Source organism: Symphalangus syndactylus, chromosome 11, assembly GCF_028878055.3.
Source record: "Symphalangus syndactylus isolate Jambi chromosome 11, NHGRI_mSymSyn1-v2.1_pri, whole genome shotgun sequence".
NCBI lineage: Eukaryota > Metazoa > Chordata > Mammalia > Primates > Hylobatidae > Symphalangus > Symphalangus syndactylus.
Genome location: NC_072433.2, coordinates 25132933 through 25153422, shown reverse-complemented (window position 1 = coordinate 25153422; position 20490 = coordinate 25132933). Strand labels below are relative to the sequence as shown.

General features: G+C 46.5%; 1 protein-coding gene and 1 non-coding gene across 15 annotated transcripts in view; both read left to right on the top strand.

Annotated features, from left to right (window-relative positions):
• The first annotated feature begins 497 nt into the window (after window positions 1–497).
• ZFP90 (ZFP90 zinc finger protein) overlaps window positions 498–20490 on the top strand; it is a 35387-nt gene continuing 15394 nt past the window's right edge. The window contains exons 1-3 of one of the 14 annotated variants that reach the window (XM_055298436.2): window positions 599–689; window positions 4521–4678; window positions 10737–10804. In XM_055298436.2, coding sequence (XP_055154411.1) covers window positions 10772–10804 — 33 coding nt within the window. In that variant the 5' untranslated portion in view covers window positions 599–689; window positions 4521–4678; window positions 10737–10771. The other 13 variants (XM_063611645.1, XM_055298440.2, XM_055298443.2 and 10 more) reach the window with 13 other exon arrangements.
• LOC129457971 (U4 spliceosomal RNA) lies at window positions 6339–6484 on the top strand. The gene has a single exon (XR_008649488.1). It is a non-coding gene; the product is annotated as a U4 spliceosomal RNA (small nuclear RNA).

Below are 20490 nucleotides of genomic sequence, written 5' to 3'. Positions count from 1 at the left end.
CGCCTCGGCTTCTCAAAGTGTTGGGATTACAGGTGTGAGCCACCAAGCCCGATCCCTCGTAGATGTTTTTGTTTTTTAATTTTTGTGGGTACACAGTAGGTGTATATATTTATGGGGTCTATGAGATGTTTTGATACAGACATGCAACGTGAAATAAGCACATCATGGAGAATGGGGTCCTCGTGGATATGAAAGATAGAGCAGGCAACAAGGAAGGCATTTGACGTTAACGACGGGTCCCTGATGCTCTCCCAGGCTGGGTTAGGACTAGGTCCCGCTGAATGCCTCATCCTCCGCCCTCCAAGCCCAGGAGCGCCCTCTTGCCCACCGGGGCGCGGGGTTTGAAGAGGCTTTGAGGCACTACTCGGGCACCTGGAGACTTCTGCCAGTCTCTCTGGTCCCGCCCCTGCGTTCCTGGTTTCCAGTGGACGTGCGAGTCGGTCTTTTCTGCCTTCGAACTCTTGAGTAGCTAGCAGAACCCGGAGGAGCTCTCAGAACACCAGGCCGTTGTCATGGAGACAACGCGCCGAACTACGTGGCTCGTGATTGGCTGGGAGGTACGCCCCCGCCCTCCCCTTCCAGCCCGTGGCTCGGCGGCTTACAGGGAGGTGAAGACCCGCGGAAGAAAATGGCTGCTGGCTTTTAGCACCTGGGGAATTGTGCGCCTTGCAACCCGACGACAACTGCCGGTACGGAGTCTGGTTGCCCCACCCCCTGCCGCAAGTGCTGTGCGAGGCGCCTCCCCTGCAACTAGCCTGCTGCTTCCCTCCCGGCGCCTCCGCCCCCAGCCCCGAGCGCGGACCTGGAGCGGAAAGGAGGGGTCGGTGCCTCGAACCCAGGGCCGCAGTCGAGGGGCGCGCGTCGTTGCTCTGGGACTCACTGCCGACCAACCCCCATTCCTCAGGGGCTTGGCCCCTTTCCCAAGGCTCCGGACGTAGAGCCTGGGCGGGGCCCCCTCCCCAGCAGCAGTCAGCGGACCTGCACGAGTCAAACTCCACTTCTGGTGCGCCTGGGACCTTGGTGCGCTGGGTTGAGAGCTTAGGGGTGGTTCTGGTTGGGGTGGCGTTTTGGAACTGTGAGCAGGAGCCGATGAATTCCCCCGAGTGTTTGTTTTCGTGTGTGTCTCCCTCTGTGCAGAAATCCGAGCCAACCACTAGAGCTCTGTGAATGGGGAGAGCTTCACCCTCCAAAATATCCAGTTGGTCCCCTCTCACATAGCAATTCCGGGTTTTATAAATAATAATCTTTGAGACCGGGTGCGATGGCTCACGCCTGTAATCCCAGCACCCTGGGAGGAGAGGCGGGCGGGTCACTTGAGCCCGAGTTGGAGTACAGTGGAGCCAAAAGTGTAAACAACCCAAATGCCCACCAACTGATGAATGACTAGACAGAATGTGATATATCCATATAATCATATATTATTCAGCAATACAAAGGAATGCGTTGCTGATACGGGCTACAACATGGATGAACCTCAGAAGCACTACTGTTACAGGAAAGCGGTCCCTATCCAGACCCCAAGAGAGGGCTCTTGGCTCTCTCGCAAGAAAGAATTTAGGGCGAGGTCCACAGTGCAAAGCAAAAGCAAGTTTATTAAGAAAGTAAAGGAATAAAAGAATGCCTACGCCATAAACAGAGGGCTGCTGGTTGCCCATGTTAATGGTTATTTCTTGATGATATGCTAAACAAGGGGTGGATTATTTATGCCTCCCCTTTTTAGACCATTTGGGGTAACTTCCTGATGTTGTCATGGCATTTGTAAACTCTTATGGCGCTTTTGGGAGTATAGTGGTGAGGATGACCAGAGGTCACTCTTGTTGCCGTCTTGGTTTTGGTGGGTTTTAGCCGGCTTCTTTACTGCAAACTGTTTTATCAGCAAGGTCTTTATGACCTGTATCTTATGCCGACCTCCTATCTCATCCTATGACTTAGAATGGCTTAACTGTCTGGGAATGTAGCCCAGTAGGTCTCAGCCTCATTTTACCCAGCTCCTATTTAAGATGGAGTTGTTCTAGGTCACATGCCTCTGATGCGACGATAAGTGAAAGAAGCCAACCACACACATACAAACAAATACATACTGCATGACCCCATTTATGTGAAATGTCCAGAATAGGCAAACTATATAGAGAAAAAGTAGAACAGTGGTTGCCTAGGACTGCAAGGTGGCAGGGTAGGATTAGGGAATGGCTACTAATGGCGTAAGTTTTCTTTTAGGGATGATGTTCTAGAATTAGATTATAGTGATGGTTATATAACTCTCTACATCCAGTAAAAACTACTGAATTGTACACTTTAAACTGTGAGCTCTATAGTATATGATTTATATCTCAATAAAGCTGTTAGAAAAAGAAAGGGCCAGGTGTGGTGTCTCACGCCTGTAATCCCAGCACTTTGGGAGGCCGGGTGGGTGGATCCTGAGGTCAGGAGCTCGAGACCAGCCTGGCTAACGAGGTGAAACCTGTCTCTACTAAAAATACAAAAATTAGCTGGGCATCGTGGCTGGCGCCTGTAATACCAGCTACTCAGGAGGCCGAGGCAGGAGAATCGCTTGAACCCAGGAGGCGGAGGTTGCAGTGAGGTAAGATTGAGCCATTGCACTCCAGACTGGGCAACAATAGCGAAACTCCGCCTCAAAAAAAAAAGGAAATGGGTGGAGTGGGGAGAAAGGTGGGATGTAGAGAAATTCTAGGAGCTCCAGAAAAGGCAGTATTAGTAGCCAGTGGAGGAAAGAGTTTCAGGGAGATAAGTGCCAGATAGCATTAGATAAAATCTGCCTGATGTCCATTCAGGTCATCAACTAGCTAAATCACTGGTCATGTTGGCAAAATCAGTACCAGAGTAAGGTGAAGGTAGAAGCCAAACAACAGTCAAACAAGGCATGAATGGGAAGTGAGGACTTGGTCTTCACAAGATGGTGTACTTTTTCTAGTTCAGGTGAAATGGGTAGGCGTAAAGAAGAATGGCAGCTGAGAGATATCTGGGGACAAGAAATCTCTGTGTGTGTGTGTGTGTGTGTGTGTGTGTGTGTGTGTGTGTGTCTGTCTCTTCCTTTCTCTCAGAAGGGAGAGATTTAAGCATGGTTATAAGTCCAATGGAAAAAGCCAAAAGAAAAAACAAAATGTGAGATGTAGAAGAAATAATGGATGATAGGTTAGAAGGGATTGGGGACCAAGGACCCCGAGAGAGAGCACTTTTCTCCAAATCAGCAAAGGAACATCTGTCTCTAAGACTGGAGGTGAAGTGGAGGAGCGGGTTTGAAAAGTGGGTATAAAAATTGTCAACAGGCTCATCTTCCCAGCAATTTTCAGCTGGCATGATATTGGATTTTGTAGGTCAGTTTCAGCACAAGGTGGGGATAAAAGAATCAAGAGCCCTGGTAGGAAAAAGTTCAGTTGACTGGCTGTGAGGTCTTCATAAAGGAGAAAGAGAAACAAATGCTGACATTCAGAGAAAGTGAGACGAAGAGGCCATAGGGACCTTTGTGACATATAGTCAACCCACTGAAGTCCCTCTTTATCCTCCAAAACAATATAATAATCTTAGAACCTTTAATCTCTCATCAGGAGAACCTTGATTTTTTTCTGCTGACCTGGATTTTAGATTCATCTTTTTTTAAACCCACAAGACATAATCAATAGTGTTATATAGTCAATTTTAATTTAGATTTACACATAGATTTACCACTCTTTTTTTTTTTTTTTTTTTTTGAGACAGAGTCTCTGTCACCCAGGCTGGAGTGCAGTGGCGCGATCTCGGCTCACTGCAAGCTCCGCCTCCCGGGTTCACGCCATTCTCCTATCTCAGCCTCTCCGAGTAGCTGGGACTACAGGCACCCGCCACCACGCCAGGGCTAACTTTTTGTATTTTTAGTAGAGACGGGGTTTCACCGTGGTCTCGATATCGTGACGTTGTGATCCGCCCACCTCAGCCTCCCAAAGTGCTGGGATTACAAGCGTGAGCCACCACGCCCGGCAGGTAGAATTACCACTTTCTTTGTTCACTGTTAACTTGTCTATATATGACTTTCCATGTGGAATTATTTTCCTTCCATTTAAAAGACACCCAACTTTGGCCGGGCGCGGTGGCTCACGCTTGTAATCCCAGCACTTTGGGAGGCTGAGGCGGGCGGATCACGAGGTTAGGAGATCGAGACCACGGTGAAACCCCGTCTCTACTAAAAATACAAAAAAATTAGCCGGGCGTGGTGGCAGGCGCCTGTAGTCCCAGCTACTCGGAGAGGCTGAGGCAGGAGAATGGCGTGAACCCGGGAGGCGGAGCTTGCAGTGAGCCGAGATCGCGCCACTGCACTCCAGCCTGGGTGACAGAGCGAGACTCCGTCTCAAAAAAAAAAAAAAAAAAAAAGACACCCAACTTTAATGAGTCTCTGTTGATGACATTCTGTTTTTTGTTTTTCCAAAAATCCTTCTATTTAATCCTCATTCATGAAGATGTAATTCCAGCTGTCTTCCATTTTTGCCATCTTCTAATTCTCCTTTTGTGTTGTTGTTTTGAGACAGAGTCTTGCTCTGTTGCCCAGGCTGGAGTGCAATGGTGCAATCTCAGCTTACTACAACCTCCACCTCCCAGGTTCAAGCCATCCTCCTGCCTCAGCCTCCTGAGTAGCTGGGAGCCATCACGCCCAGCTAGCCATCTTCTAATTTTCATTCCTTCAAAGGTAATCTGTTTTTTCTCTCTAGGATTTTAAAGATCTTCTTTGGTGTTCTACAATTTCACTATGATGTGTCTCAATGTAAATTTATTTTTATTTATCTGGCTTGGAGTGTCAGGATTCCAGAATCTTTATATCTTTAATCAGTTCTGGAAATTTTCAGCCTTTATCTCTTCGAATATTGCCTCAATTCTCTTCTTTTTCTGGAACCTAGATTAGATGTGTTATAGCTCTCTGCCTTTTTAAAATTTTTTTCATCTCTTTGTCCATTTGTGGATAATTTCCTCAGATCAACCTTCTGTTCACTAATTTTGTCTTTGGCTGTGTCTAATCTATTGTTAACCATGTGCATTACATTTTTAACTTAAAGATTTTCTTACTTTTTTTTTTTTGAGACAGCGTCTCACTGTGTAGCTCAGGCTGGAGGGCAATGGCTTGATCTCAGCTCACTACAACCTCCACCTCCTGGGTTCAAGTGATTCTCCTACCTCAGCCTCCCGAGTAGCTGGGACTACAGGCACGTGCCACCACGCCTGACCAATGTTTTATATTTTTAGTAGAGACGGGGTTTCACTGTGTTAGCCAGGATGGTCTCGATTCCTGACCTCGTGATCCACCCACCTCAGCCTCTCAAAGTGCTAGGATTACAGGCGTGAGCCACCGCACCCGGCCATTTTTTAAATTCTATTTGGTTCTTAAGATTTTGGACTCTTGTTCTTTATTCATATGTCCAACCCCTACTTTAGTTTATTAAAATAAATTTTTGACGGCTGGGCGCGGTGGCTCACGCCTGTAATCCCAGCACTTTGGGAGGCCGAGGCAGGTGGATCACGAGGTCAGGAGATCAAGACCATCCTGGGTAACACAGTGAAACCCCGTCTCTACTAAAAATACAAAATATTAGCCTGGCTTGGTGGCAGGTGACTATAGTCCCAGCTACTCGAGAGGCTGAGGCAGGATGGCATGAACCTGGGAGGCGGAGCTTGCAGTGAGCTGAGATCACGCCACTGCACTCCAGCCTGGGTGGCAGAGCGAGACTCTTTCTCAAAAAACAAATAAAAATAAATTTTTGAAACATATTAGACATTATTATAAATTTTGTGTCTGACAACTCCCTATATTTGAGGTTATGAATATTATTATACTATTTTTTCTGTCTGTCATTCATGGTTCCATGTTTTCTGCATGTGCTTTGTGTTTGCGATTCATGGCTGTGAGCTCCTATTTCTTGGGATTATATTTGGGGAAGTTCTTTGAAGCCTGGACTGAGGGTAAGTTCTCCCAGACTGGATTTATGTTTGATTCTGCCAGATGCCTGGAAGCACTGTTAGCCGAGAACGAATTTAAACTACATTCTCAGCTTGCAGTTTTTTTGGACCACCCAGGGACTGTGAATACAGGCTGTAATTCCACATAGGAACCAGCTTTGGTTACAAATTCTCAGGAAAGATATCCACCAACCACCTCCACCAACCCCCCTACTCATTGTCAAAGTTTGAAACAGGTAATTTACCTTGCAGTCTCTACCATGGGAGTGTTCATCTATGGAGTCCCAATTTTTATTGGGTGGTGGTGAGTGTCTCCTATTAGATACTCTACTTTGGATGGGGTCTGTGTTTTGTCACTTGGCTCTTGTGCCTACAGGACTATGAAAAACAAAGCTCTTAGCTTTGTGCAGTGGCAGTATCGTAACCAATGAGGTTTATCCGAGGCACAATTATTGCTAATTGAAAACTTTTCCCAATACACTGCCATAATGACTTGAACTATACTAGGCATTGGCAATTTAATTTTTGACAGTCTCTACGGAGACCGAAGAAAAAAAAAGAAAGAAAAACAAAGCTCAAGTTTGCCTCATTTGGCAAATGATTCCCAGGTGAAAGCTAGCGTTCCATGTTTTGCCTACTACTCTCTAAGTTATTCATTTTGTTTGGGTTTGGGCTTCTCTGTATTCCTTACTAATTTTCTAGCTCATCAATACATTTTAAAAGATTTTTAAATTATTTTATCCAGCATTAAAGTTGCTGAGCCACACTCCCAGAAGCAGAAGTGCATCTGTGAGTTCCTTAGAGAAAAACAATAGATACCCGACTTGGAACACCCGGCTCTGCTTCAGCTTCCTTCAATCTCCAAATGGGTGTGAGCTTCTTCTCACACCCAGTTAATTCCACAGCCTCTTACTATTGTGAACTGCACACCTTTCCCCTGGGGGCTAAAAGCCCAATTATTTTCCAGTACATGCACTTTCTACACAAACAGCAGAAATTCAGGTTGCTCTCCTTACAAACAGCGTTGTTCTCTTTCTCTTTGGGAGGTAGCAGTGCAGTTTTTAAAACCTCCGCTCTCTTGGGTAGGCTCAATGTTTGAGTGCTCTTTCTCACATTTATCTTGCAAGTGGGAGTGGGGGTGAACACTGCCTTCCGCATCAGGTGGAAGGCTTGCTCATCTGAGGAATTCTTTTTCTTTCTTTTGAGAGAGGGTCTTGCTCTGTCACCCAAGCTGGAGTACAGTGGCACGATCTCAGCTCACTGCATCCTCAACTTCCCCTAGCTCAAGCTGATCCTCCCACCTCAGCCTCCCCAGTAGTTGGGGACTACCGGCATGCCACCACACCTGGCATTATTATTATTACTATTGTAGAAACGAGGTCTCACTATGTTGCCCAGGATGGTCTGGAATGCCTAGGCTCAAGCGATCCTCCCTCCTCAGCCTCCTAAAGTGTGGGAAGTACAGGCCACTGTGCCTGGGTAGGGATTTTTCCTTTTCTTTCCCATCATACTCTTATATAGCCTGGGAAAGAGGGGTGGTATTGCGTCAGTGGTTAACAGTAACAGAGCAAATTCAGAATTCAGCACCCAGCTTCCTTTGATAAGACCTGAGAGGTTCTCACCCCAAATGTTTTCATCTTTCCTTAGAATGCAGAACTTAATCCTCAACTCTGAGTCCTGGTTACCAATTCTGGGACAGTAGGAAAAATTCCTCTTATTCTCTCATAGTAATAAGTGACTCCACTGTTGTTACTAAGCCAATGGCTCTCATCACACTCAAGTAAAATCCACACCCCTCATCACAACCTCCAAAGCCTTGCTCCATCAAGCCCCAGTCTACCTGCCCTACCTCTGCTCTGCTCACTCTCTTATCCCTCACTCTGCTAAGCTACATTAGGCATTTATCTGTTCCTAAGCACACCAAGCTTGTTCCCATCTGACAGCTTTTGCACCTTCAGTTTCTTCAGCCTGGAATTCTTTTCCCCTTATGTACCTGCAGTTGTTTTGTTGTTGTTGTTGGGTTTTTTGTTGTTGTTGTTGTTGTTGTTTTGAGACAGAGTCTCCATGTCTTACCCAGGCTGGAGTGCAGTGGTGCAATCTTGGCTCACTGCAACCCCCATCTCCTGGGTTCAAGTGATTCCCCTGCTACAGCCTCCCAAGTAGCTGTGACTACAGGCGCGTGCCACCACACCCTGCTAATTTTTGTATTTTTAGTAGAGATGGGGTTTCACCATGTTGGCCAGGCTGGTCTCGAACTCCTGACCTCAAGTGATCCGCCCCCCCTCAGCCTCCCAAAGTGCTAGGATTACAGGCATGAGCCACCATGCCCAGCCTGCAGTTGCCTTAAGTTGCAGCTACTAAGTCACTTGCCTCAGAGAGGCCTCCCGGTCCACTCTAATTCATACTTGTGAATTATGCATTCTGCTAATTCCAGAGCACTATATTCACAAAGCAGTGATAGAAAGCATTCATTAATTTATATATATATTTTTTGAGACAGAGTGTCACTTTGTCGCCCAGGCCGGAGTGCTGTGGTGAAATCACAGCCCACCACAACTTCTGCTTCCCGGGTTCAAATGATCTTCCCACCTCAGCCTCCCAAGTAGCTGGGACCACAGGCGTACACTGTTGCAACCAGTTAATGTTTGTATGTTTTGTAGAGACGGGGTTTTGCCATGTTGCCCAAGCTGGTCTTTTAATTCCTGGGCTCCTCCCTCCTCAGCCTCCCTGTGCTATTGACGTGTTATTTCATTACTTGTTAGCCCCTTGTGTAGGATTTTGTGTTTGGGACAAGCCAACAGTGATGGAAATTTTCTCCCTTTTTTGTTTTGTTTTGTTTTGTTTTTGAGATGGGGTTTTGCTCTTATTGCCCAGGTTGGAGTCCAATGGTGCAATCTCGGCTCACCACAACCTCCGCCTCCCGGATTCAAGCGATTCTCCTGCCTCAGCCTCCTGAGTAGCTGGGATTACAGGCATGCGCCACCACGCCTGACTAATTTTGTATTTTTAATAGGGACGAGTTATCTCCATGTTGGTCAGGCTGGTCTCAAACTCCTGACCTCAGGTGATCCGCCAGCCTCAGCCTCCCAAAGTGCTGGGATTACAGGCTTGAGCCACCGCACCCGGCATAAAGCATTTATTTTTGAATGTTCATATTTTTGATAAAGCAGTGTGACATAAGGAACATATTGTTGCAGTCATTTTCTACCACGTTGGTATGCGATGCTCTAATGTTAAGAAATCAAGCTGAAATCTAGGAAATGTAGCCTGAATGTCTGTGATACATAAGACATAATTACATAAACCTAATCGCTGTATCTAAAAGTTGACCTATCTTTGTGTTGAAAATTTCCATCGGGCCGGGCGCGGTTGCCCATGCCTGTAATCCCAGCACTTTGGGAGGCCGAGGCGGGCAGATCACCTTAGGTTGCGAGTTCGAGACCAGCATGACCAACATGGAGAAAACCCGTCTCTACTAAATATACAAAATTAGACGGGCGTGGTTGTTAGGTAACATGGGCACAGTAAGAGGGCGCCGGTTCCGCGTTCTTCACCCCCGGTTCCGACTCTGAGTGGTGACGCATCGCATGCCTGTAATCCCAGCTACTCTGGAGGCTGAGGCGGGAGAATCGCTTGAACCCGGGAGGCGGAGGTTGCGGTGAGCCAAAATCGCGCCATTGCACTCCAGCCTAGGCAACAAAAGCAAAACTCCGTCTCAAAAAAAAGAAAAAAGAAAGAAAAGAAAAAGAAAGAAAGAAAATTTCCATCACTGTTGGCTTGTCCCAAACACAAAATCCTGCATTAAGGGGCTACGAAGTAACGAAATAACACGGTAGTAGGTCTGCCTTTTCACATTGTTCAGGAGGCCACGGATTTATCCGGTTTCTATTTTTTTTCTGAAATGAGAAATAGAAAATTGCCTTTTGATGAAGATGCAAATGTCCCACCCTCTGACGCTGTCTCACTCCCTTCCTGTGTCACTCTTACAGCTGAAGTCAGGACCTGACATTATCTTGTTGATATGTTTGCGTTTTTATCGTCAGGCTCGTCCAAAGGGGCGTACGCTTGCTCCCCGAAACCAGGGTCTTTCCCGGCCGATCCCCCAGCTAGCAACAAGCCCCTTGCACAGAGGAGGCGTACAGTAACAGGAATACAGGGACACACGCACGCTCGAGCCACACTGGCCGCCTCCCTCGGCCCTCGCAGGGGTCCCTAACGCGCCTTCGGAGGCCGCCGAGGCGGGGCCCGCGCCCGCGGGCCTCTGGGAAGTGTAGTTCGCGTGCCCGGCGCGGCCTCGAGGTTGCGGGAGCGAGGCTCCGCGTGCGCAGGCGCACTTCCGGCTCTGCCCCGCCGCTGCGGCCATTGTCCGACCCCGGTGTGGCTGAGGCCCCTTTGGGCAGCCCCTCCGCAGCTCAGAATTGGAGATAACCGAGCCTGCGGCGGCGGGAGGAGCTGCCCGAGGCTCTGGGTGGGCCGGAGGTCGCGAAATCCGGAGCCCCCCAGAGGCGGTGATTCCGAGTGCGCGGGTTTGGGCGGCACCCCTCCTGGGTTTGGCGGGTGTCAGCCGGGCCTCGCCCACCACCCTGCGAAGGGGACTGGGCGTGGCCGGAGGGGGGTGTCCGGAAGGCCGCCGAGACCTTCATTTCGGGGATGGGGAGCGGCAGGCCCAGGCTGGTTCAGCGGTCCTCGCCACCATCTCCACTGGAGATGTGGTTTGGGGCGGAGGGGGAGGCGGGGCGTGGTGGGGTGGGGTCGGTGTTGCAGCGGGGTGAGTGGGCCCTGTCCTTTCTCCCCAGCTCCTGCCCCGGAGCCGGGCCCTGGCGAGGCAGGAATGGCCCCGAGGCCTCCGACGGCCGCGCCCCAGGTGAGCAACGCGTTCCTAACCTCCTGGGCATCCCATCCATCCATCTATCCCATCTCCCAAGGGTGTTTGGAGCAGTCATTGTTCTCCGCCTGGCGATTCCCTTGCTTGCTTGGCTCGATCGGAGCCTAATGGCCTTGCAAAACCCCAGGCTTTGGGGAGCTGGATTCCCAAAGGGGAGGCTGCTCTGTGGGGTAGAGGGGGCCAGTGTGGTGCGATCTTGTGGGAGGAGTTGAGGTTGGATGTGTTGGGAAGTGTCAGTTTTGAGAGTCCTGAATGCCACGCTAGTTTTTTTAACTTTTGTCAATAAGAAATGGAGAGTGGGGTGACAGGATGAAACACTGTAGAGGAGGAAATGACCGTCGGCAAGTGAGGAGAGAGGAGCCCCAGCTTCTGACCCAGGGCCCATAGAGAGTCCGTAAGGGACTGTAGAAGCCTAGTTAGAACATGTCTAGGAAGAGGCTGGAGATGGGATTTCTTGGGCAAGGAGGCAGAAACAAAACAAAATAAAAAACAACCAAAAACAAAACCAGGGCTGATTTTCCCAGAGCTTTTTGTGTCCTTTTCTGCTTTAACAAAATTGTAATAGAGTACACCACTCACCACCGCCAGAAGTCCAGCCTTCACCTTAATTAATGTAATGCTGATTCGTGAACCCATTTATTCTTGTGGCAGAGGGGGCATTTTCTAGAAGAATCACAACTCTTAAGGTTATCCATTGATTTACATATTGGTGAAAATACATCAAGATCCAGATGGTATCTGTATCTTTGAGTCTACACTGTCTTTAGAATTAAGGAAAAATGACAGATTGTAGTTGCTAGGTGTGTGAGACATCAAGATCAATTCAAATAAAAATACCAAGTTGCCAGTTACAGTAGCTCACACCTGTAACTCCAGCACTTTGGGAATCTGAGGCAATAGGATCGTTTAAGCCCAGGAGTTTGAGACCAGCCTGGGCAACATAGTGAGACTCCGTCTCTGCAAAAAAAAAAAAAAAAATTTAAAGATAAAAACACCAACTTAGTAATGTCCTTTAAAAGAGCAGTTTACAGTGAATTAAGCATACAATACATCATGCTTTTTTTTTTTTTTTTTTTTGAGACAGAGTCTCTCTCTGTCACCCAGTCTGGAGTACAGTGACATGATCTTGGCTCACTGCAACGTCTGTCATGGTGCACGCCACCACCGGCTAATTTTTGTATTTTTTTGTTTATTTTATTTTATTTTTTGAGACAGAGTCTCATTCTGTCACCCAAGCTGAAGTGCAGTGGGATGATTTCGGCTCACTGCAACCTCCACATCCTGGGTTCAAGTGATTCTCCTGCCTCAGCCTCCCTAGTAGCTGGGATTACAGGTGTGCACCACCACACCCGGGTAATTTTTTTGTATTTTAGTAGAGTCAGGGTTTTACCATGTTGGCCAGGCTGGTGTCGAACTCCTGACCTCAACTGATCCGCCCACGTTGGCCTCCCAAGGTGCTGGGATTACAGATGTGAGCCACCACGCCTGGTCTAATTTTTGTGTTTTTTGTAAAGATGGGGTTTCGCCAGGCTGGACTTGAACTCCTAAGCTCAAGTGATCTGCTCGCTTCACCCTCCCAAAGTGTTGGGATTACAGGTGTGAGCCACCACAGCTGGGCATGTGCCACCATGCCCAGCTAATTTTTGTATTTTTAGTAAAGACGGGGTTTCACCATGTTGGCTAGGATGGTCTCGATCTCCTGACCTCCCAAAGTTCTGGGATTACAGGCATGAGCCACTGGGCCCAGCCTGCCTTTTCTAATAAATATATTTACTTCTTATTATATGTTTCTGTTTTACAGGGATGAGCCTTAAGGAGTAAGGCACCTGACAGTACTAAAACAAGACAGTTACTTGGTTTAAGGAGAGCCAGAGCACATGATGATCATTATCCCCTTTACATGCAAAGTGTCCTCTATAGGCTTGTGAGAATTAGATGACTTAACACCTCATCAGGGACTCCAGTCTTTTCCGTAGTGGGAGGATACCTTTTTAGTGGTGAAAGCGGACTCATGTTCTGAGCAATGAATTTTAAGGACCACTGTAAACTTGACTTTTCAAGCTATGTTCCCTGAACACCCTGGCTTAGTTGCATTCTCATCGAATGGCCTGATGATGTCCACTTGGGTTATCTAATTCAGGCTGCAGGTGATAACCAGGGATAAAGGACAGAACAGAACACTGGTCCTAAACGGGGCTTTTCAGGCAGAAATTTCCCTTTAGCAGTGGTTCCCCTTCTCTGAGCATGACCCTCAGGGGAATGCAGAGATTAGTAATGAGTCCTGTGACTGCTTAACTGTAAAGTTAATTTAGTGGGAGCAGACAGTCTCCTGCAGAAGTAGAGCCCAAGAGAGCTGGTGTCAAGTGTTGTTGCAGAGGTCCAGAGGCTGCTTGGGGTTAAGAGAGGGGCCAGGACATTCTGCTGGTGGGAAGAAGTCAGTGGAGTTTTCACCTTTGAATAGGAGCGGAGTCTAAGCAGGTGAAAACAAAAGGGGACTGTAATCCCAGCACTTTGGGAGGCCGAGGCAGGCAGATCACTGGAGGTCAGGAGTTCGAGACCAGCCTGGCCAACATGGTGAAACCCTGTCTCCACTAAAAATACAAAAATTAGCCAGGCATGGTGACAGGTGCCTGTAGTCCCAGCTACTAGGGAGGCTGAGGCAGGAGAATCGCTTGAACCTGGGAGGTGGAGGTTGCAGTGAACCGAGATCCCGCCACTGCACTCCAGCCTGGGTGACAGAGTGAGACTCCATCTCAACAAACCCCAAAAAACAAAAGGGAGAGAGTAGAGCTGATTGACTTGGTGAATCAGGGGAGTTGGGAGACAAGAAGATGGGGGTGCATGTTCATTAAAGCATTTTCTTTGTAACATCAGCTGTGGGCTGCTGGCAGTGGGTAGAGGAGAATGGAAGGAGTTTGGAGTTGTTCTTTTTGGCCTTGTAACTCATTCATTCGTTCATTCATTCATCTGCTCATTCATCAGATAGTCATTGAGCCCTATGATGTGTCAGGCACTTTTCTAGGCAGTTGGGATTCTTCAATGAACAAAATTAGAAAGGACTCTGCTCTCAAGGAGCTTACATTCTAGAGAGGGCAGACAGAAGAATTCAGTAAATAAGTAAATTGTATGGTATCCTAGAAGGCAGTAGTATCTCAAGAGGGAAAAAAGGTAGAGAAAGGTAAGGGGGACTGAGTGGGGAGGTGGGGGGTTTGTAGTAGGGGTGCAATTTAAAATGATGTGGTCAGGGTAAGCCTTATCCTTAATGAGATGGTGACACCTGAGCAGACTTGAAGGCGATGAGGGAGTTGATGTCTAGGGGAAGAGTGCTCTGGGCAGAAGGAACAGCCTAGTGGCAAGATGTGTGTCTGGTGTATTCAAGGAGCAGCAAAGAGGCCATTGTAGCTTGAGCTGATGATTTGAGGCAGGGAACTAATACAACTTCTTAGATTTTTTAAAAGATTGCCATGAATGATGAATCCTAGGAGAAAAAGTTTGATATTATATTTGATAATAGTTCCTTTGGAGAGGTGTTTTGATGAGTGGGACCTTTCCCCTGAACATAGTTAAATTCCTGAACTGGCTCCACCTGAAGCAGGATGGGACTGGGAGCAGAGATGGAGGAGCCAGGATACCCATTTAGAATGTTTGCGTAGATATAGCTATGTATCTATAGGATCATTAGTAGCAATGTCTATGTAAACATTATGCATCCTTATTTGCCTTTTCTTTCTTTCTTTCTTTTTTTTTTTTTTTTTTTTGAAACAGAGTCTTGCTCTGTCACCAGGCTAGAGTGCAGTGGCATGATCTTGGCCCAACCGCAACCTCCAACTCCCTGATTCAAGCGGTTTTCTTGCCTCAGTCTCCCGAGTAGCTGGGATTACAGGCATGCACCACCATGCCCAGCTAATTTTTGTATTTTTAGTAGAGACAGGGTTTCACCATGTTGACCAGGATGGTCTCAATCTCCTGACCTCGTGATCTGCCTGCCTCAGCCTCCCAAAGTGCTGGGATTATAGGTGTCAGCCACTGCGTCTGGCCTGCCTTTTTTTTTTTTTTTTTTTTTTTTTTGAGGTGGAGTCTTGCTCTGTCACCCAGGCTGGAGTGCAGTGGCGCAATCTCGTCTCACTGCAGCCTCTGCCTCCCAGGTTCAAGCAATTCTCCTGCCTCAGCCTCCCAAGTAGCTGGGATTACAGGTGTGCACCCACCACGCCCGGCTGATTTTTTTGTATTTTTACTAGAGATGGGGTTTCACTATGTTGGCCAGACTGGTCTCGAACTCCTGACCTCAAGTGATCCACCTGCCTTGGCCTCCCAAAATGCTGGGATTACAGGTGTGAGCCACCATACTGGCTGGCCTCTTTCTCATCACATGTGTACTACATTTTTAGTTAGGAAACAAAAAAGGCATTTTCCGTTCTTAAAGTTGAAGCCACCAGAACACTAAGAAATGAGAGAAGTTTTAAGCTAGGTGTAGTGGCACACACACCTATAGTCCCAGCCACTTGGGAGGCTGAGGTGAGAGGATCACTTAAGCTCAGGAGTTTGAGGCTGCAGTGAGCTATGATTGCACTACTGCACTCCAGCCTGGGCAGCAGAGAGAGATCCCATCTCAAAAAAAAAAATAAAACAGAAAAGAGAAATGAGGGAAGTTTTATAAGAAAAATGCTGCATGTGGAGACCAGATCTCTTCATGTTAGTGAAGAGATTTCCTTGATAGAGAAGAAATGGGGAGGAGGGGTCAGGGCCTGGTCTCTGTTGACTCTGGATTATAAAAGCTCTGGTTAGATCATCAGGGTGAACAGACCCAGCAAAACCTGGCTTAGGTCACCCAAACTCAGACAAGATGCTCCTGGGGCCACCAGGGGAAACCAGACCAGTTGCTGAATCAGGTCAGGATGTTTGTGGTCAAGGATGTCTGAGCTCCCTCTGTCCAGAGGTTCCCCTTCTCAGCTTCGGCCTGAGCTGACAGGAGGTAGTCTCTAAGCCTCAGCTCAGATTGCACTTTCCCCTGTGTAAGGTTAGGTACCGCTCCTGTGTGTGCCCATAGCACCTGTGAACACCTTTTTTTTTTTTGCTTTTTGCTTTTTTATTTTGAGATGGAGTCTCACTCTGTTGCGCTGGAGTGCAGTGGCGTGATTTCAGCTCACTACAACCTCCGCCTCCCGGGTTCAAGCAATTCTCCTGTCTCAGCCTCCAGAGTAGCTGGGACTACAGGCGCATGCCACCACATCCAGCTAATTTTTTGTATTTTTAGTAGAGACGGGGTTTCACCATGTTAACCAGGATGGTCTCGATCTCCTGACCTCGTGATCCGCCCACCTCAGCCTCCCAAAGTGCTGGGATTACAGGCATGAGCCACCGCGCCCGGCCTGTGCACACCTATTATATAATACTGTTCTTACATGGAATGGAGTGGTGCCTTCACCCAGCTTTCTCTGTACCAGGCTTTGTGCTCCTTTAGAGTAAGGCCATTTGACCCCTCCCTTCAATCCCTTGCCCAGACTAAACACGAGGTAACATGATCATTCATAACCACTTAAGCCCAAGCAGCAATTTTATACTTTCTGCTCCTAATATAGCACAAATTATATTTTCTAGTCACAATGAGCCCATTTTATTTTCTGATAAAATGATTACGTGAAACAATGTGATTTGCACTGAACAGTTTTAAAAAAATTTGTCTTTGGGATGTTAGGATGTCAAAACCTGTTCCTGAGAACTATTTCAGGCCAGGTGCAGTGACTCACGCCTGTAATCCCAGCACTTTGGGAGGCTGAGGCGGGCAGATCACGAGGTCAGGAAATCGAGACCATCCTGGCTAACATGGTAACATGGTGAAAGCCCGTCTCTAATAAAAATACAAAAAAATTAGCCAGGCATGGTGGCGAGTACCTGTAGTCCCAGCTACTCGGGAGGCTGAGGCAGAAGAGTGGCGTGAACCTGGGAGGCGGAGCTTGCAGTGAGCCGAGATGACGCCACTGCACTCCCACCTAGGTGACTGAGCGAGACTCCATCTCAAAAAAAAAACTGTTTCAAAAATATGATTATTTTCCTTAACTTTTCCGTGTTGTATTACTTTTATTAAAGTATATCTTATGGCCAGGTACAGTGGCTCACACCTGTAATCCCAGCACTTTGGGAGGCCGAGACGGGCGAATTGCATGAGACCAGGAGTTCGAGACCAGCCTGGGCCACATAATGAAACCCCATCTCTACTAAAAATACAAAAATTAGCCAGGTGTGGCAGCACACGCCTGTAATTCCAGCTACTTCGGAGGCTGAGACATGAGAATCGCCTGAGCCCAGGAGGTAGAGGTTGCAGTGAGCTGAGATTGCACCACTGCACTCCAGCCTGGGCGACACAGCAAGACTCTGACTCAAAACAAATAAAGTATATTTTATTAAAGTATGTAAGCATATATAATATTAGAGACTTTTTACCTTTAATATAATCTTTTTCAATTTTTAAAAATTTTGACAAAATACACATAAGACAATCTTAACTAATTTTAAGTGTACCGTTCAGTGGTATTAAATACACTCATATGTAATGCAACCATCACCACTATCCATCTTCAAAACTCTTCACCTTGTAAAACTGAAAACTCTATAATCCATTAAACAATAACTCTTCATTCTTTCTTCTTCCAGCCCCTGCAACTACCATTCTGCTTTCTATCTGTATGATTTTGACTACTCTATCTTACATAAGTGGAATCAAACCGTATGTTTTGTTTTGTTTTGTTTTTTATTAAGACAGAGTCTTGCTTTGTCACCCAGGCCGGGGTGAGTAGCGCAGTCTTGGCTCACTGCATCCTCAGCCTCCTGGGTTCAAGCAGTTCTGCTTCAGCCTCCTGAGAGCTGGGAGTACAGGCATGTGTCACCACGCCCAGCTAATTTTTGTGTTTTTAGTAGAGCTGGGGATTCATCATGTTGGCCAGGCTGGTCTCGAACTCCTGACCTCAAGTGATCTGCCCACCTCAGCCTCCCAAGTGCTGGGATTACAGGCGTGAGCCACCACGTCTGGCCAAAATCATACAGTATGTATCTTTTTGTGGCTGGCTTATTTCACTCATTATAATGTCTTCAAGATTCATCTAAGTCATAGCGTATATCAGAATTTTCTTTCTTTTTAAGTCTGAATACAGTACTTTAAAATAAAAGCTTTTCTAAGGCTAAATACAATGCCATTTTGCTTATCCATTCATGCGTTGATAGACACTTCGGTTGTTTACATGTTTAGCTATTGTGAATAATGCTGCTATGGCACTGAACATGCACATGAGGCATTGAACTATTGAACGTGGGGGTACAGATATGTCTTTGAGACCTGACTTTGAATTCTTTTGGTTGTATACGCAGAGAGAAATTGCGGGGTCATACGGTAATTTTTTTCCGGAACCACCATACTATTTCCATAGCAGCTGTACCTTTTTCCATTCTTAACGACAGTGCACAAAGGGTTCCAACTTCTCCACGTCCCCCCAACACTTGTTATTTTCTGTTTTATCTTGATAGTAGCCATCCTAACCTGTGTGAGGTGATATCTCATTGTAGTTTTGATTTGCATTTCTCTAATGATTAGTGTTTTTGAACATCTTTGTATGTCTTCTTTGGAGAAATGTTTATTCAAGTTCCTGGCCCATTTTTGAATTTTTTTTTTTGGATTTTTAGGAGTTCTGTATATATTCCGGGTATTAATTGCTTAATAATCTAGACTTTTTGATAGAAAAAGTCATTTATGATCCCTCTTCCTTAGGACCTCTGTATTTGTTTTGATGAATTTCCTTTTCTCCTTATGCATGTTTTTCCTCTTAAACATTTTAAATTATAACATATTTTAAATTTTGTGTAAGTTTTATGAGGATTCTTGTTGTTGTTGTTTAAAATCAGTTTTAAGGCCGGGCGCAGTGGCTCACGCTTGTAATCCCAGCACTTTGGGAGGCCGAGGCAGGCGGATCACGAGGTCAGGAGATCGAGACCACGGTGAAACCCCGTCTCTACTAAAAATACAAAAAATTAGCCGGGCATGGTGGCGGGCGCCTGTAGTCCCAGCTACTCGGAGAGGCTGAGGCAGGAGAATGGCGTGAACCCAGGAGGCGGAGCTTGCAGTGAGCCGAGATCGCGCCACTGCACTCCAGCCTGGGCGACAGAGCAGGACTCCGTCTCAAAAAAATAAATAAATAAATAAATAAAAATAAAATCAGTTTTAATGACTATATTATATTGCTTTGTATGAATGTACCAAAATTTATTTAGCCATTTCTCAGAGAACATTTAGGTTATTTCTGAAATTTTTACTATTATACATAATGCTGGGATAAAATTCCACTTGGTTACAATACATGAGTTTTTCAAAATACAGTTGATCTCTCTCTTTTTTTTTTTTTTTTTTTTTGAGATAAGAGTTTTGCTCTTGTTGCCCAGGCTGGAGTACAATCTCAGCTCACTGCAACCTCCGCCTCCTGGGTTCAAGCGATTCTCCTGCCTCAGTCTTCCAAGTGGCTGGGATTACAGGCATGTACCACCATGTCTGGCTAGTTTTGATTTTTTAGTAGAGATGGGGTTTCACCATGTCACTCAGGCTGGTCTCGAACTTCTGACCTCAAGTGATCCACCTGCCTCGGCCTCCCAAAGTGCTGGGATTACAGGTGTGAGCCACCGCGTCCAGCCCAGTTGATCATTTTTTAGTATCTGTATTACTAAGGGAAATAGCCAACAGAGAGAAAGCACTCTCGGACAGGTTTTGGTGTCATGCTTATCCTTAATTTGTAGAAACATTCAGATTGCTTTTCACCTTTTTCTGTCTTTTGAAAGAATTTACCTATAAAACATTTAGACTCAGGATTTTTATAGACAAGATGGTTTGGCAACAATTTTTTCTATTTCCTCCTCAATTATAAAGGTTTCTGCTTTTTTGTGTAAACATCGGTAGTTTAGAATTTAAAAGTTTTTTGTTAAGATTTTTTGCATTTCTTAACACACTATTGTGTATTTCACTGTTCTGTTTATCCTCCTATTTTTTTTTTTTTTTTTTTTTGAGACGGAGTTTTGTTCTTATTGCCCAGGCTGGAGTGCAATGGCACAATCTTGGCTCGCCGCAACCTCCACATCCCAGGTTCAAGCAGTTCTCCTGCCTCAGCCTCCTGAGTAGCTGGGGTTACAGGCATGCGCCTCCACACCCGGCTAATTTTGTATTTTTAGTAGAGATGGGGTTTCTCCATGTTGGTCAGGCTGGTCTCGAACTCCCGACCTCAGGTGATTCACCCACCTCGGCCTCCCAAAGTGCTGGGATTACAGGCATGAGCCACCGTGCCTGGCCTTATCCTCCTATCTTGAAGTTCATCTTTTAAAAATTTCTTCTTACTAGATTTATCAGAGGTTTTTCTATTTGGCTGGTGCTTAAGAGGAACCAGCCTTAGATTTGGCTGTTAATGCCATCGTTTTTCTGTTTGCCTCTGCTTTTTATAATCCAAGAATTTAATTCACTAACCCACGTTTTTTTTAAATCCTCGAAACAACTCCTCATTTTCCTCCAGTGAGAATTACCCAGATTCTGTATCCATTCACTCAGCAGACATGTTTGGAATGCTTGCTCTGTGCCAGGCAGTGGTTCTTAACCAGGGTCAGGCTTCAGAACCAGTCAGGAAGTAGTGCCTGCTTCC